The 18,179-nt window shown below is 42.7% G+C and overlaps 1 protein-coding gene across 1 annotated transcript; it reads right to left on the bottom strand.

Annotated features, from left to right (window-relative positions):
• Nucleotides 1-8,684: 8,684 nt before the first annotated feature.
• Nucleotides 8,685-17,976, bottom strand: cbx5 (chromobox homolog 5 (HP1 alpha homolog, Drosophila)). The gene is made up of 5 exons (XM_010875271.5): nucleotides 17,733-17,976; nucleotides 16,818-17,027; nucleotides 16,415-16,646; nucleotides 14,636-14,736; nucleotides 8,685-12,039 (listed from the first exon to the last, which is right to left on the bottom strand). The coding sequence occupies exons 2-5, from the start codon at nucleotides 16,958-16,960 to the stop codon at nucleotides 11,898-11,900; spliced, it is 618 nt and encodes a 205-aa protein (XP_010873573.1). The 5' UTR covers nucleotides 16,961-17,027; nucleotides 17,733-17,976; the 3' UTR covers nucleotides 8,685-11,897.
• Nucleotides 17,977-18,179: the final 203 nt, after the last annotated feature.

Below are 18,179 nucleotides of genomic sequence, written 5' to 3'. Positions count from 1 at the left end.
CGTTCACCAATAGCATTTGTATTCATCACTGAACCTGCAATGTCCAAACACTTCCGTTGCACATCCTTTACTTCTAACCAGGGAATGATTCAGACCTGGGACACCAGGTGAGGACAATTAACCACCAGGTAGAACAAAGGACGGTCATGTTTCGGTCCCCCCAAAGACCAGAGCCCCGTTTTATAGTGTTTCAGAAAACCAAAGAAGTGCTCCTCTCCGCTGTGTCTACGGTTCTGTGAGGGTTGACACCCTCTGGTGGTGACATCATGATATGACAATGAGCAGAGCTCTCCTTCCGCCGCCTCGCAGCCTGAGCTGGGCCCAATACCAAGCGGATCCCTGTGCACTAGTGGAGATCGGAGAGGATTTGATAGGTGTAGGTAATAAGGTGAATGATACTCCCAGACTCACCGAGGGCAAGCTGGAGCTATTACCTGATTGCTTACACCTGTCATGCCCTCCCGCCCATTCATAGGGTGTAGGGTTAAGGTGTCCATTTAGGATTGGGACATAACTCTTTGGACCGTCAAAAGGTGATGTTAATACCCACTGCAGCCTGAACCAAAACAGCTTGAATAAATGATGTGTGTGTGTGTGTTTGTGTATGTGATGTGCGTGCGTGTTCAACCACACATGCATGGTCCCAGTGTGGGGGTCCTCAATATGTCTTCTGCTGTGCTCCAGTCACTGGAGAGTAGAGGCAGATAAAGCTGCTAAATTATGGGAAGGCAATAAAAGCCATAAAACGGCGACAACAGTACATTAATCCACCAGCAGAGAGCGCTTTTGGTGCTGTGTTGAGCACCGTGCTGCATGGAGATGCTTTTTTTCCCCCGGGGTCAGTCCAGTAGCTGCCGTTCACATGACCAGCACCAGGGGGCAGTAGAGGGAGCAGACAGTGGCTTGCGCTGAACGTCGTCACAAGAGGCTCTTTGTCTAACTGGGATTTCCCGATCGGAGAAGATTAAACATGTAAAAGTGTCGTGATTAGGAACGGATAAATTATTCGCTTGAATTGGTCTCCCGATCAATTCATTCTATTCATATGAATGAAATCTAATTTCAGATCACTTTTGGAAAACGTGGCCCAGGAGAGTGTGGTGTGTTTGGGCGTCATTCTGTTTCCAAACCTCAGCTTCTTTTAATGTTAACACACATGGGATCACCGCAATGTCATCCAATTTATTGCTCCTAAAGAAAGGTACGGATGAATGTATTAATCACGGTACACTTACAGTATTTCAGTATTTTTTAAAACAAATCAAAGTGGTGCGTTGGTACAGTTACAGGCCTTCTCTCAGCAGTGGATTAGGAAATTGGCTTTAATATAATCAACACGGTTACTTGAGCATTTTAAAAACATGCATAGGCCACACTTCCACAGCTCGCCTCCCTCCCTCTTCTACCCTACCCTCACCTTCCTCCAGCGTCCCTCCCTCTTCTCCCCTCCCCGCCCCTCACCTCCCTCCAGCCCCCCTCTGCTCCTACCTTCTCTCTGTCCTCTCTGTGGCGGCTGGAGGAAGAAAGGACTGTTCAGGGGCACCTGGATTTATGTAGGGGAACCAGACACAGCAGGTGCTGGGGACTCAAGGCCCAGTGGGTTGACTGGAGGATGAGGCAGCATCCGACTGTACCATAAGTGGCCCCAGCGGTCGCTCTGTCTTTCCCTGTCTCTCTCCAGTCTCTCACTTTCCTCCTATTCCCTCTCTGTCTCCTTGTCTGCCTCCATGCCTGTCTCTCACTCTGTCTCTATCTCTCTGCCTCTCTCTCTGTCTCCTTGTCTGCCTCCATGCCTGTCTCTCACTCTGTCTCTATCTCTCTGCCTCTCTCTCTCTCTCTGTCTCCTTGTCTGCCTCCATGCCTGTCTCTCACTCTGTCTCTATATCTCTGCCTCTCTCTCTCCCTCTCTGTCTCCTTGTCTGCCTCGATGCCTGTCTCTCTCTCTGCCTCTTTCTCTCTCTCTCTCTCTCTCTCTCTCTCTCGCCCTCCTCCAGCCAATAAGAAACAGATGAGGTGCTTAGTTCGAGGTGGACCTCCTCTGCACTCCCTGTCGTCAAGGCAACACATCTGACATACATTTCCACGTAGTTTAGAGCAAAGCCTCCTTTTCAGAGGCGATAGTTTTGAAGTAACAACACAGTCAAAAAGAACATGTTTATTGCAATTGGGATTAGGATTGTGCCCTTGAACTAGACACTGAACATTAGCAAACCTTTAATCACTCAACATGGATCGAAGAGTGGTACACAGTCACCACCTTTTCACCTGGGTCAAACCAAATCCCAGGGAAGTAATACCTAAACCGTTGATGATATGCACTTGACCAGATTAAACCCTCGACCAGCGCCATCTCTGACTAAAATATGTCAAGGTGCTAACACGGCGAGCAATGTCTGTATATGACATTACATGTGCTTCAGACCTTCATATGCATGTGTCTCACAGATGATTAGTTTTGCTAAATTAAACAGATCCCTTCCAAAACGGCAAGCTAGCTAGGAGTCGGCCTTTCAAGAACAACACACTAAAGCAAACCAGCTGGAGACGTGCCACAGCAGAAAGGTCAAAAGTGGTAACACATGCTGTCTCTTCTCCCTCGGCTCTTCCTGTCATCATGTCTAGTGGTTGGTTAAACGCCGCCCGGTTAAAAGGGCCATTAAACCTCAGTATTACTTATCTAACGTGTATGTCCGTTAATATACGGGGCACCAGGACAGGGCGCCACAGGTCATTCACAGACAGAGGGGACGCGGAAAGTAGTGAGACGTGAGAGAGATATGCTTCATTCTTTTCAACTTGAGAAATGGCTTTATGGATAGGGAGGGAGGGATGGAGGGGGGGAGAGAGGGAGGGAGGGAGTGGAAGGAGAGAGGGAGGGGGGAGGGAGGGGCATAGAGACAGGGAGAAGGTATCTGGTCGGGGGATGAAGAGAATTCTCTCAGTTCTTGGATTCCTGCCACGCTACTGTGGGCTCGTTTGGATAGACTACGTTTATTTCTGGCCAACAGGGAGGAGGGGAGATGGAAGAGTGTATGAAATGTTTGGATGATGGACTTGGCTTGTGCCAACTCAAATTAATCACTACAAATTACCTGATGACACATGATCCAATACTCAACCTCAAAGTGATCAAATCCATTTCCTAATTCTCATTCATGCTCTATCCGAGTGTCACAGAACTGCATGCTTTCCAAATCTGTCTTCCTCTTATGGAAAGCCATCTATTTTGGGTCAGTAAAAGTTATCCTAGTGTACCAAATGATACAAGCTCCACATTTGGTGCTGAAGAAAAAATCGTCCTTTGGTAATCCAGTTGATTTTACAGGCTTTCATAACCCTGGGCTCTCGAGAAAATGCTATTTTTCAGCGGAATTTCAGTTCTAAACAAAAATATCCTCAAATCAAATGTATAATGCGTGACAGAGTTTTTGAAATATGGCCTTGTGTAATGTTTCCATTGGTCCCACTGAATCAGACAAGTATTTCAACCCAGGGCTGCTGCATAGCTTAACATTACACAGATGTGGCCTTTTTCTTTTTTTGGGCCACTGCCAAATGTGCTCTCTCCCTTTCTAGAGTCACAGCTGGATTTTTCGCACCTGATAATAAGTCCCCCTATTAAAACCTCAAGCATACAACACGACAATTTACTGAGACTGTAACATGAGACACTTTATGTGGCGGCACTGTGCTCAGACGCACAGATAAAGCGACACACTCTCTGGGTCAGCTCCAGAACGACTTCAGTCACTCGGTCAGTGGTGGGGTTCAGACACGCAGCAACCCAGTCAGGGCTTTGGACCGGGCTGAGAGCCAGAGTCACAGAACGTGTCCAATCTGAATATGAGCGTATTAACACTCACCATACATTCAGCCCCGATGGGAAACTTAAGCCGACTTATCGGAGAAAAAGGGGCCCCAGTAAGCCTCGGTAATAAAAACATGCCGTCGGAAACAGCAGAGTAGCCAGGCAGCCGTGCCTCCTTTAAAAACGGAGAGCAGGGGCCTAATGCTGAGAGGAGAGGCAGGGGGCAGAGACATAGGCAGAATTTGACATTTGAGCCGGGGGGGGGGGGGGGGGGGGGGGGGCGATATACTGCTTTAGTAAAAAACGCATTTTTACTAAAGCACTATATGAAATCAGATGTATTACCTACCACCATTCTGTTGTTTTGTGTTATTTAAAATTAAAATTAAAATTTGAAACAATGCAATTAATTATTCCACTCATTATTTTTGAGACTGGGGGAGAGGCAGGAGGCGGAGACTGGGGAGAGGCAGGGGGCAGAGTGGGCGATTGAGGACGGGCGGCCGTGACTCCTTCGGGCCCTGGGAGGGCAGGTGTGGAGGGGCAGGAAAGGTTGTGCAGCGATGGAGGATTGGATTGGAGGCTGGCGGGGTGCTTTTGGTTGACCTTGCATTTTCAACCCGGGCAACTATGTTGGCAGACTCACTGTTGAGGACAACATATGAGTCTATGGGTATTGCCTATGGAGCAAAAAGAGGATCTTCTCCCCGTCTGCTCCCTAAAATGCTCGAACCCTACACCCCTACTGGGCACTTCGTTCAGCCAGCTATGGTCTCATGGCTGTCCCATCCTTTCAGGGCAGTTCTTAATCCACTGCCTCTTTCATCCATCTCTGTCCTGGCACCTCATTGGTGAAACCAACTTTTCTTGGAGGCTAGGATAGCAGATTCTCTTCTTCAAAAAACATCTGAAAACCTAAGTACGTAAAATAGTTCTACTGCCACCACCTATCTATTGCCTTTTGTTAACTTTATAACTTTTATGTTTATTATTTGTATGGTCTTCTTCCAAGGACTGACCTTTGCTGAAAAATATCTGTCTAAACTGTGTGGAAATGAGTGTCTGCAAAATTACTAAAATGTAAAATAATAATAATAGGAAATATGAGGCAGGTATCTGTTGGGTTTTTGTACCTAGTGACTGGCCGCATACTATACCACTCCTATAAGTCTATCTTCAACTTCAGTCAGGCAATAGCCAGACCATAAAAAGTCTTAGAATGAAGCTATACATTATGCATGCGCTGTGAGACTTCGCTAGGTATTCGAAAACGCACCTTCCAACAGATATACATAGCCAATGTTTGTGGTACTTCAAAGCCACTGCCCAACAGTTCTTTTTTCACCACAAGGGAAGCTTCTCTTCCATAATTAGCCACTGAATCACAATGTACAGCCATCGGGAAACTCAGGCTTGTTTAATGGGCATTAAAATGTCCACATGCCAAAGACGGCCTCATCCCACAGTAACTTCTTTTAACAGCTTCAACTGTTGTTGGAGTGTTTATGGAACACATAGTGACAGTACCAATCTGCGTGTGTAATTTAACAGAGACGACCACTTTGCTAATCTTGGCGGTAGCGAAATAAGTTGATTAATTTGAACATTATTCACATCGGCTAAACGGGAATTCCCCGTTCTGTTATTGCTATGGTGATAGGCGCACTAAAATCTAAACTCACTGAGGATTTAATGCAGATGTCCACTTAACAGCTGCATTGTAAATAATGACCTGAATCATATTCATTACGACGCCATGGAGTAGGATAACGTGTTTCATAGTGGTCAGATCTACGTAACGTTAGCAACTCACTGTCCAAGTTAATTAATTCTGGCTGGAGCATGATGGTCCACTGTTAAGTCATTGTTCGTTCTGTGGTCGAGATGAGAAGGAGTAATGGTCAGTTACATTTGTTACAATCCGTTACTCATTTACATTTGTTACACATTTTATAGAGCCTATACTTTTTGTTTTTTAGAATATATTGCTGTGAATGAATGCTTTGATAAGTGTAACAACAAATGTAACAAAGAGATTAAGTTTATTGTGGCTTTACTCTCAAAATTACAATTTGTCCTATGTGTTATCCTGAAGCGTGCAGGTATGGAAACTTTTATTGCATGGAAAGGGTTTATATTCTATGAAGACTAAAACATTGCCTGTTCATGACTGCGGGTGCAGGATGCATATTAATTCACCCCCTCACCCACTACCAATCACGTTTGTCCTACTAATGCTCTCAATCTTTTTCCTCGCTCCCTTTCTTTTCTGCAAATTAATTTATGATGTAATTACAGGACAAGCCAGAGTTATGAAGTAACACAAATCACTGTCCTTACCAGGTAGCAGAAATAGAGCTGGATAATTTAAATGTAAAACGGATGAATATTTAGAATATAATATTTAGAAGAGTATTTAGAATAAAACAATATTTAGAAGAATATGACATTGGTGGTGAAAATATATTGCAGTATATCCAAACAAAGACAAGGAGCCTCATTGGTTGCTGGTGAATGAGGGAAAACTCTTCTTTCACCACCAAATATGGCTCTCTAAATAGTATACCATAACAACACCGTTTAGTGGCTTGTCTTCATAGGAATCTCTGGTGTTGCCATAATTTCCATTATTTTAATTTCCCTCCTCCCTTCTTCTCTAGCTCCTCTCCATTTTCCCCCGACTCTCTTGGATTGCCCCACTCAAGGCTGGTCCACATTACCTCCACCCAGCCCCGCCTCGGGGCCCCAGTCCCCTCCCTCCAGCATTTACCTCCAACTAGCCAGTTAAAATGATATCTGTTCATAGGGGCCAAGCATTAGCATTTACAATTTATTGGAAGCATTGAGATTTAGAGCTAGGGATATATCAGCTCTGAGCAGACAGAATTAGTTAACAATGCATTACCTGCCTTTTATGGTGGCCATAACTCTCCGCCCTGGTCAGTAGAAAAGATAAAGGGGGAGGAATGAAAGGGTGCGGGGGGTGGGTTAAGGGGATTCTGGTTGTAGAGGGTCGGTAGAACTCCCCTACAAGAAGGACTCTTTGTATGTGTCCCAAATATCTTTCTACACGGTGCCTCACTCTCGACCAGGACACCGGTGGGAATAATGTAGTGTACGCAAGAAGAAACAGGGCTCTATTTGGGATCCCTTTTTCTCTGCTGCCTTCTATGCGTCACGTTAGAGCCCCATTCACCTTCAGGCACATCAGCAGTAGATCAGTTCGTCGCTTCTCAACGAAAACCCAAGGCCGGCCGGGTTCAAAAACTATGCAGAACTGTTCCGTTTCAGGGTGCTTGCGCCAAGCTCCCTGAGGTGCCACTCTTGGTCCCTGAAGCCACCTTAAGCCAGGAAAGACCCAACAAGCGCAGACATTTGAAAGGACCCAGGCCCTGCGCTTTGAGAGGCAGGGATACTAAGGAAACATTTACATGGGAAGCACCATCTTTTTGGAATAGGCTTATTGTCTTTTGACCAATCACAGTGAAAACCTTTTTTATTTGCCCATGACTGATTATCGATGAGAAAAATAACAGAATGAGGCGGCCAGCGTGAATGTAGCCCCCGATACACAGCCCAACTGAAATGCTGTATCATTAACTAAAAGTTTTCCTACCCTCAATTGGAAAAACTTGGAAAGTATCTTATAGATTATTTATAGACTCAGTTGCTGTTTGTGTGCCTATTTCCTTGGAAATCTCACCAGATAAAATCTCTTGAGATCTAATTTCCAAGCGTCCATATGCCTGTGCCGTTGCTGCATATACACAGCCACATTGATCAAGCGCACAGCAGCCTGCTGTTCCGATCCCCTGCCTCCAGCAAATACAGCTGCCCCCTAAACATTAATTTGTGATGTGCAGAAAGACAACCAACCAGGGCCTCAGACAAAGCCCCGCGGACCTAATTTACACTAAACGTGGAGCTCACAGTGGCGGCGGTGCTCAGGGAGGCTGGGAGGAGAGCATGGGCACTTAGGAGAGGGCAACCTGCGCTAACTCCGTTTGTCAGACCTGCTCATGTTGAAAGAGTAAAAAAAAAAAATGGGGTAGATAAGTAGGAGTACTCCCACTTTCCTCTCACAGTTCCAAAGCAGAGAACAGACATCAGGCTCCATATAATCCCGGCTGTCGACTCCCTCTGCTGGGCTTAATGGTCCCACCGGCCGGAGAATTTACAGGTTACCTTTGCATTCCATTTGGACTGAAGAGCTTTTTTTTGTTGTTGTTCAGAGAATCCCACCCCCCCCCCCCCCAACCCTAGCTAAGACGGGGCGGAGTTCAGTGTTCCGTGATTAAGAACAGGAGAATTTCCCCCGACCACCCTGTGATTTAAGGAGGAATAACTCCTGATCCCAGATGCCTTTGATAGGTCATATAAAGCTGCCGCATAAAGCCCAGGCAGAAGATAATATTTTACAGAATTAATACAGAAGACCATAAAGCAGAATCAAAGGGAGGCAAGACGGCTTTCCGTCGCCGCACATAAACGCAGTACTTTTCAAATGGTCAAGCTAGGCACACTCCAGGCCATTCAACTATTAGTATGTCAATCATTTCTTTCCTTCAAGGCACAGTATGTATTATCTGCAATGGGAGCTATGAGAGCAGTTTATGGGCAATAAATACTTATAAGGACCATGGTTTAAAGTGGCACCATCTGCTGGTTTCACACAACTGGTGCAGTTACTCTGGCAGTAGAAACATCAGTCCTGGCACAGTTGAAAACGATTTACTACAATTTAATACAATACATATAAAAACCCAAAGTTGTAGAGCATTCAAAATGGTGAAATACACAAATGCTTCATATTTCTAAAACATTAAAAACGATTTCAAATTAAAACTTAAGCAAATGAGAGTGGTTCACAAAAGAATAAAAAGTGAGAGGGTTTTTATTTTCAAGACAAAACAAAACAAACAAAAACAAATGTACAACCATGACACATCAAACCTGAGCAGGGATGTGTCTAAAGAAAAGCAAGTCTAAGCATCTGTAATCCACAACAGTTGTTTCTACAATTACAGTGACTAGACAAGTCAAGACACTGATGCTCCTTAAAAAATAAAAATTTGAGAGAAAAAAAACAACAAAAAAAAAAACAAAATTGAGTAAGAGAATATTTGTACCAAATAGACAAATAGAGAATCTGATCACAATAGCACAAAGCACTCTGTCCATACACCAAATATATTGGAACACTTTGCCTTTTCTGTGAGTACACAACCATACCCTTCGTTGCCATATAGCAATGCATTAAAGGAAACAAAGTACAAATTAGGGCTGGACGATATTCATTTGTTAGTCAAATTTGCACCTTATGAGAAGTGCATGACTAGCGTGGCAACTGACACATCAAGCAGGTTTAATGGATGTTTGTCATCATTCTGGTTGCAATGTTCTAGGTCCAGTCAACCGCTGAAAAAACAAGGGGGTGGAATATTTTTTTTGGTGTTGAAATAAACAAAAATACAACTCTTTCACAGTTGCAACGTAACAGGTTGAAATACATCAAGTCACCTGTGTAAATCTCTTGGATGGAAGCGCCCGATTCAATTACCAAGAAGTCAAGGTACTGCATTTGTAGCTCATCTCTGAGTAGAACCCTTCAAACTCGACATTGTATTCCTGCCCACGTCCCTGTCAGATTGTCTCCCTAGGATCAAGTTCCCTGTGTGTATAATAACCGGATGTGTGGCCTCAGTTCTCCTCGCCAACATCTTTCACCACTGCCCTTATCAACAGAGACGAGCACCGGTTCTTGCCCGCTGCAGAGTTCTTACAGGGTTTTCAACATGCATACCGAACGTGTTAATATACAAACATCCGTGACCGGCACACATGCGTTTATACATGCCAGACCAATCCAAGGACATTTATCAGTCAAGTTGTTTCAAGGCGGATCAGGGCTCGGCGTGGGAAGTGGGCAGAGGCAGAGCCCACTCAGAAAACAGTCACCAAAGGTTGACATTACACCAGCCATTTAACAGAGTGGAAACACCGTTAAAGGATAAGGGGGAAAACAAAATTGTAATTAAAGATGGTCCATGTATCAGTGGTATGTATTAATGACATACCGCCCAGCCCCAGTATAAAGTCTGAATACAAAATCAAAGGCAGTGAATCCAAACTAAATTTCTCATTACTACATTTAACAAGGAGGGGATTCAAAAGGTGGACATACTGGATAGTTGAAAAAACTAACAAAGCCAACAATATGGATAACATATTCATTCCAATATATTTTTTATATCTACCAATAAGAGGAAAGGTGAAACTAAATTCTGGTCAAATTCCCCTTCTACGAGTCCATTCAAACTAATTATAGCAAGTGGAACAAATACTCTGATGGTTGAGTGGAATTCACAACGTAATACTCAGTCAAAAGCAAACGACGTGACCTTAAAATGTTAGAATAGATCGATAAGAACTCCCATAAACATGTCTGGAAGTAAGAACAGATCTGCCGTGTCCAATGTTCCTACACAGCACACGATTCAAGAGGCCCGGTTGAGCCGTTTAGCCACCAGGTGGTGTAACCAGATCAAATCAATCTGTATTGCGGTTTGATTTCACTTAAGTGCAGAGCATTTGGCATGCTGATTGTCCAACTTCTGACCATACAGACAGTTCCAGTTCCCATTCAGCATTACTATGATAATGTTCTAGCTATACAGTCACAATCAACGGTCATTCACATTTGAAAATAAAGATGGCTTGAAACAAAGGGCACAACTTTTGAAGGGGCATGTGCGTCTGTAATATTTTCTGGCTTGTAATTGTTGCATGATCACACTACAGTCGTAAGTATCAGGTAATTAGAAGACTCCCAGTTTCACGTCATGAAAAAGCAGCTATTCTTGACTAAGTAGGTTCATGATCTTAGCAATGGATTGGAAGGCATGATTGTTAGTTAACAGGTTCAAGCTAAAGAACAGAAAGTCACGGGCTAAAAAGAGCTAAAATATCAGTGATTAAAAACAAGCTTACGATCCATCCAAACTACTAGAGTATAGACAAAACGAAAAAAAAGCAGAGGATGTCCTTATATAAAGGGAAGGACCATATTGACCTTAGACACACTGAAGTTGGACTAAAACTACTGAGCAAAAACAGGGGAGGGTTCACATTGTTAAAACCGTGTGTCCTCTCCTACGGTGTACAATACTCAAGGTTACGACTCGCAGGGCTGTCAAGCCTTCCAGCATCCACTTCATTCCAGTCAAAGTTTCTTAGAGTACCTGAACTATGGTCCATTTTGCCCTCCCGTTAGATCACCAAAAAATAAAATGCACAGACGGGACCCGACCGTGAACACGCAGACAGGTGGGATGTCCCCAGGCACACTGAGAAGCTTTGGGAACACAGGGCCCTGGACCACGCTTTGACGGGGCCACTTAAACGGCCAGGAGTGCAGGGAAGACGACAACCTTCAAGTCACCTTAAAATGGCTGGCTGTACTTTGAACGGGTACAACATAGAATCTAAAAACATCTGTACACAATCATACCCCGCCCCCTTTTGTCAACAGTACAAAAAAAAAAAAAAAAAAATACAGTAAGAGAGTAAAGCAAGATGAAAAAGTGGAGCCACAAGCCCTCCCCAGTAGTGTAGCACCCTGCCTGTTTGGCCTCCTCCAAAACCCGAGTGGTCCGGCATTCATCTTAGTCTGTGTGTAAGAATGGCTTGGCTGGGCTGGGCTGTTAGTTACTCTGTGACATTGGCCTGCACACGGGGAATGGGAGGGAGGTGTCATGAAGAAGCGGGCAGTGCCCCCCTGTTGTTGGTTTGTGTGGTTTTCATTATGGTCATTAGCAAAGGGCCAGGTTGGGGGGGGGGGGGGGGGTTGAGAGTCAGGCAATCCCAAATCCCTCCCTGGTCCTCCCTGTGGCCCTAAACCTTTAACGTTTGTCGATCTGTACGGTAGAGGCGATTTACCAACACACTGCATGTACACTTACAGATCCTTCAAACAGGCCATGATCAAAGGGAGAGGCGCGGGGTGTGATTTGGTATCGACTACATGATTCTCCGGGGGTGGGAGGGGGTGATAGATGTCGGTGACTGTTCCCATAGCGACACAAACTGCTCACATGCTCACGGCACCCTTCTCCTTCTTGTCGCCATCTTCGTGCCAGGTGAGACGTTCTTCGTAAAAGGCTATGACAATCTGCGGGCACTTGTGATTGGCCTCCTTGGCCAGCACCAAATCTGCCTCGTCAGAGTCCTTCCTGCAAAGGGCACAAAAATAAATGAAGGGGACAATGAACAGGCTTTATGTAGCTTTTTAACAAACTTACCAGTATACAAGCTGAAAATGGTAGGCTCGGGAATGATAAGCACCTACACTGAAACGTGGACCCAGCAGAGTGCTTCACAGGGCTGTAAGGATTTTTTATAACAACTGTCTTCTGTGTGATGTCACAGAGCTCTAAGGATTTAAGAGCTGTCATGATTCAAATAACTTCCCTAATTACATTAGAAAAAGTCCTCCATTACAATTCACTGCCTAAAGGATCGTATGGGGGAAAAAGGAAATCAAAAAAAGTGGTGAACATTGGGGATGGTTCTGGTCCCAGCAAAAACAAAAAAGGCAGATGTGCAAAGTTTGGGAACATTTCTCCTTAGAAATTCAAGACAACTTTGCTGTCATTACCTCAAAACAGACACTGTTTCACAACAGCACTTAAATAATGCGGCAAACATTTGAAGAGGAAGCATCCAGTCACGTAACAATCAGCCATGATAAAGTTAGGTTTAGCTATGAGGATGTTAATGATGAATCGAAGATCGCTTGTCGATAAGAATTTGATCCACAGACATTTATTAGATCGAAGTAGGCAATTTCAATTTAGTATTACTATAGAACGCTATGGAACTAGTTTGTGGGGAAACCTATGAATAAACGACAGCAGTTTAATCCAATGAAAGATTAAGAAAGCAAAAATAAGCATGGCTTGTGATCATTTTGATAAAAAAACAGCAAATACTGTGTGTTAAAATAACGATGAGGCTAATGATGTATTGACAAACATCCTATCTCCACGCAAACGACCGTTACATTAATGTTCGCTAGAAAAAACAAATCAACAACGGGCAGAGAATAACTAGATATTTGCCAAAAAGATTACAGAAAGATGCCAATAAAAACTGAGGGCAAAAGTTTTTGTAGTTAATTAATTGGGTGGAACCGGGATGTATCATTCCACTGAGAGGCACAGTCACCGGGGGCATAGAAAGGCACTTCTGAAAAACTTTCTGTGGGATGTTCTACCACCGCTGGATGGAAAGCCACCAGACTGGTGGAAGGCGGGCTAAAAAAAGCAAGATTCCCCTGGCAATACATGCGCATCCCCGCGACATTGGTGCCATCCAAGTGGGAGTTCTCATCCGCTGGACTATCCATACACCCCAGGCGCTCGCAACTTGCACCCAAGCATTTTTGAAAATAAAAATCAACGGGCTTGCTTGGAAATCAGATCAGCTTGCTATAGTTCAGTAATCTGAGTCCTAAGAAATAATGTTAAATATCAGTTTTTTTAATAACAGAATACGTTTTTGTAGATTTATATTAGATATGGCTGTATACATTATTCACAGTATAACTGCAGAGAGCGTTGTCGGCCCCATTTAAATGTAGTACGCATACTAATCTAAAAATGGTGAGTCCAATTGATTTTGTTCTTTTTAAATACAGGCCTAGGTTTACAATTCGTTATTTCTCATTGATCTTTTGACAATTTCTGTTTTAAAATATACTGTTTCCATTTTTAATCCAGCAAGGAGATATAAGTGCATTGTACTCATTTTCGGATTATTTGGTAATGCACGGGAGGTGTCAAAAAACATTTTTTTTTAGGAAAGAAAGGACTCATGGGAGATTTGTCAGACATAAAAATAAATAAGATCAATCGATTGATTGTCAAATGTCAATTAAGAAAAAGCCTTAAAATGTTCAACCCTATTAGCTATGTTAGCCATGTGTTAGCTAGGCAGATAGCCGTAGCACGCGGCCGGACAGTACACAGCCTTGACTACGAATTATACTGCAAGGAATGCACATTAGTCATTTTACTGAGAAGTGGTGGTCTGCTATCAAACAAGATGTGTCTCTGCAGCCCTAGGAAGCTCACCAACTTCCTACTATCCCTCGGTTGCACAATGAAAGCCCTATTTCACATAATATTCTTCTAAATATTAGTTTAAAATAAAGAAGTTCAAAATAGACATTGATTCATAAAGCAAGCCCAACACGGTGTATTTGATTGCATTAGAAGCACTTCACATTTTATTTGTTAATATTTAATTCAACCCATACCAGACAGTGAGAATTGTTTTGTGAGGCCGGCTGACCTTTTCATTTCTACCAAATACCTTGATTAATCGTCAAAATAATAGACAATACTTGATTGACGAAATAGTAATCAGTGACAGCCTTAACAGATATTAAATGACAGCTGTGTGGTATGTGATTTCACAGGGCAGTATGGATTAGCAATCTGTTTTTCTGCTGTCAATTAACACTACCATTTTGAAAGATGACAAAGAATGATTAACATGTCTAGCGAACTACTTTGTAACTTCTACAATGAAAGCAGTATTTTTAAGAATTTCTACCACTGAATAGCTAGTATACGTGTTTATATTGACTTTTTCCAATAGACTTTAATCAGCTGCATCATGGTGTTTTAATATATTTGAATATGTAACATTGTTTATCGTAGGATTGTGATTTTAGGTACATTACAAATGTTTCATTAAAGAGCAACCCCATTAGTTGAGCAGTTGCTTTAACATGTAAACACTGTAGATGTACTCAACACTCACCATTTCATGAGGAACATGAGATCTCCACAGGAATCTGTGGCTCCAATAATTTTCTCTGGTTCCAGACCCCTCTCAAAGCCTCTCGCAATCAGGATGTCATCCTGGAAGACAGGAGGAATTACTAATTATAGATATGTTAATCTAATGTTTCTATGTAGAAACTGAAAAAATAGCTACATTTCAAAGCATGGCACTGAAGATAAGACAAGCCTAAAGATACTGCTTACCAGATCACTCGTAAGCACAGAACTAACCATTTAATTTAGCTGGTTATGTATATACACAACTGAAAAGTTATTCAGAGAAACCTGGAGTTCATAATAAATTAACAATAAGGGGGACACTAGGTTGGACTCTGAAGTAGCCCTAAGATGTAAATTGAATGGGCAGCAAAAACTGGCAGTAGGCTACAAAATTAAGGATCCGTTTTGTAGGAGTCAACTCATATTCAATGTAGGCCTAAAGAAACAATCAAACTCATTGGTTAAGGCTTTAACAATGTTTGGCTATAAAATAGCATTCAAGGGGTTGTCCTCTCCCCAAGGAACAATAGAGTAAAAACCCCTGCCCCCAATTTACTTCATACCTCAACAACTTGGTGATATGCACCTTTTGTTAAAGCTCCAATCTCGTTTTCACCCGAATCAACACCTGATTTACTTGACAAAAGCCTATCCTCTTTGTAGGGTAGGTTCAGGTTTTGTGTTGCCTCTCAAGTAAGGGGGAGGTAGATTACATCATAACTTTCCATAAGCCCAACACTTTAAGTGAAACTTAAACAAACAAATGTATCAAACAACAACAACTTCGATTAAATCAGGTGTTTGGAGTATAGTCCTGTATTCGGTCAGTTTCTCACAGATGAACTGCAAGTGTCCCTTAAGGCAGGGCTTCTCAATCCTGTTCCTGAAGATCTACCATCCTTCCAACACAAGGTTCTTGCCAACACAAAATTTGCACAACTGATTCTAATAAGCTGGATGAAAAGCTAAGTCAGGTTAGCCACAACTGGGGTTAGAAAGACAACCTACCTGATGGTAGGACCAGGATTGAGCAGCCCTGCCATAACGGGTGGAATAAAAACATTACTTCAACCAGGTTGGGTCAGCTCAAGGTTCAGAACAATGATTTTGTAGGTAAAAAACATTTTATATAAAGACAAACCTAACTTTCTGTGATAGGTGATATGGATAATCAGCCACAATACAGTAAGGAAGCAACAGAGAACAGCATTTGCAGCTAGGTAGCCAAGCTAGAATCGCTACTTTTCTAGTCTACTTTTTAATCAACGTAAAATTTGCTAATGTAACTACAACATGAGAAATTACATTCAGTGAATAAAACAAGTGAACAAAATCCCTGTTTCGTGGGTAAGAACAAGAACCTGATAGATCATATAAGAATGACTTCAATACATTACCACACTGTACAGGAGTTGTGATGTTAAGCGGTTATTAAAGGACTCTGGCCCCAAAAATGGATTTAATTTAAGAGATTGAAGTAGCTTTACTGAATGTAAAGTTTCAGAAAAAAAATCTACCAGGGTGGGACCGATTGCAGAGAAATCTGTCCTTCGGGTGAGTGGTCCTCAGGAACAGATGTGACACTGGCGCAGCTCCAAAAGAACTGACCCGCGTTGGACTCCATTTAAGACGTTTAACGGACAATGCCGCTCATATCTTTCTCGATCTTTATAACAAGGCACACTGTACTCCCTCAGAGTGAAATGAAGTATATATATTTTTTCTTAACCACAGTATCATTATGTATGATACACACCTCTTTTTTCCGTTTGGGCTTGTTGCTGCTTCCTTCACCATCATCATCAGAGTTCCTCCTCTTGCTGCTGCTGTCCTTGCTGCGGCCTGACGATCCTGTGCTGGATTTGGCCCCTCCACTGCTTGGGGTGGAACCTCCGCTACCACTACTTGGCTTCTTGTAGGTCTTCATGAACTCTGCAATGAGCTCGGGGCAGCCAAGATTTTTTTCTGGCTCCCATGTGTTGTGCTTTCTGCAAGGGAATCGTGAATTTTCAGAGCATGTATGAGAAATCCAAATCCCTGTGTCAACACTGGATGTCAATAGAAATTAGTAACACAACGGTTCGTGTTACAAATGGGCTAACTTCTTTAAAACAATATTCTGGTCAAATTATAAAACTTGCATCAAAATACGGGCTTACTCTGAATAGCCTTTCCACTTCAGGTAGAATTCCACTCTACCCTTAACTGTCCTTCTGTCCAAAACCTTCTCCACAACAAATTCTTCCTCTTCTGAAGATGAACCGGAGGCACCATCGTCATCTTCACGAGTCTTTTTTCCCATGGCTAGCTGGCAGTAACGTTGGCTCAAATGAGTAGCAGTAACGTTGGCTCAAAGGAGCACGTTCAAACTGCAAAACAAACAAGGGAAATGCCGAAAAAAGTTAGCTAGGTAAATGCGGACAATAACACAATACTAGTCTGCTATTTAAACCTAATTAGGTAAAATAACGTTAGCTAGCTAACTAGCCAAGAACAGTGTTAGTGCTACACAATCCCAACCAAGCGGTGACATTAAGCTTGTAAATAGTTCATCCATCAAGTTAAGAAAACAGTTACCGGACTAAACATTTTCACCATGGAATCACTTGAATTAACGTTCATCCATCCTTGGAATCACTCGAATTAAAATCCATGCTAGGCTAACGTTTGGTAAATTATCTATCTTGCTAACGTCGTTAGCTTTCAAGTACAGATTTTTGACTTCCTTGATATATCACATGGTAATTTCCTCTAGATAATATTTGTAAATAAGTTAACATTAGTCAAAATCAATGCATGTTTATTTCATTACAGGTAATTGCAAACGATTGTGTGAAATATAGAGGAACATACTAATCTTACGTTTAATAGCCGTAAGCTTGTACATTGACTCACTGCTTGTCACACACAACCTAGCATGAGAATTAGATAACTGTTCACCACCGGCTAGCTAGCCTAGGATTAGCAAGCGCTACCGTGAGATAGCACAGAATACACCGAAGCTTTTTTCCCGGAAGAGTATTAATTGCAGTTTTTCTTCCTCTAGATGAAAAATTGCGATATTTTGTACTCACTGTTTATGACTCAAATGACCTCTGAAACACAAATCGTATGTTTCCAACACAGAGCGGTTATCTTCTGCAGTTTGCTGGTTGGCTTGCTGTACGCTGTTGTTGGGCTTTTCTTTCCCCTCCCCACACGACTTGCTTGCCTCGCTTGCTGTGCAAAAAAAGCACGCGCCAAAATGCACAATGGCAGACCGTGCACGCCCACGAAATCTTTAAACAAAATAACTATGAGTGGGAATACATTTTTTTGCGATGTTCATTTTGGAAACTAGCAACGTCATTTTGATATTACTTGTATCAAATATTTTATGCTTTCATTTCTAAAATGATTTGTACATACAGGCCTGAAAACGGAATATAATGTTATTTATGTGACGTCATTTGGACGTCTCACCTTTTGTGGCTGAAGCGTAAGCCCACGCCCGCCCTGGCTGATAATGTCTTGCTATTGGA

Source organism: Esox lucius, chromosome 12 (genome assembly GCF_011004845.1).
Source record: "Esox lucius isolate fEsoLuc1 chromosome 12, fEsoLuc1.pri, whole genome shotgun sequence".
In the NCBI taxonomy this organism is placed as follows: Eukaryota; Metazoa; Chordata; class Actinopteri; order Esociformes; family Esocidae; genus Esox; species Esox lucius.
Note: the sequence above shows the minus strand (reverse complement) of the source record. Positions and strands in the feature narration are given on the sequence as shown.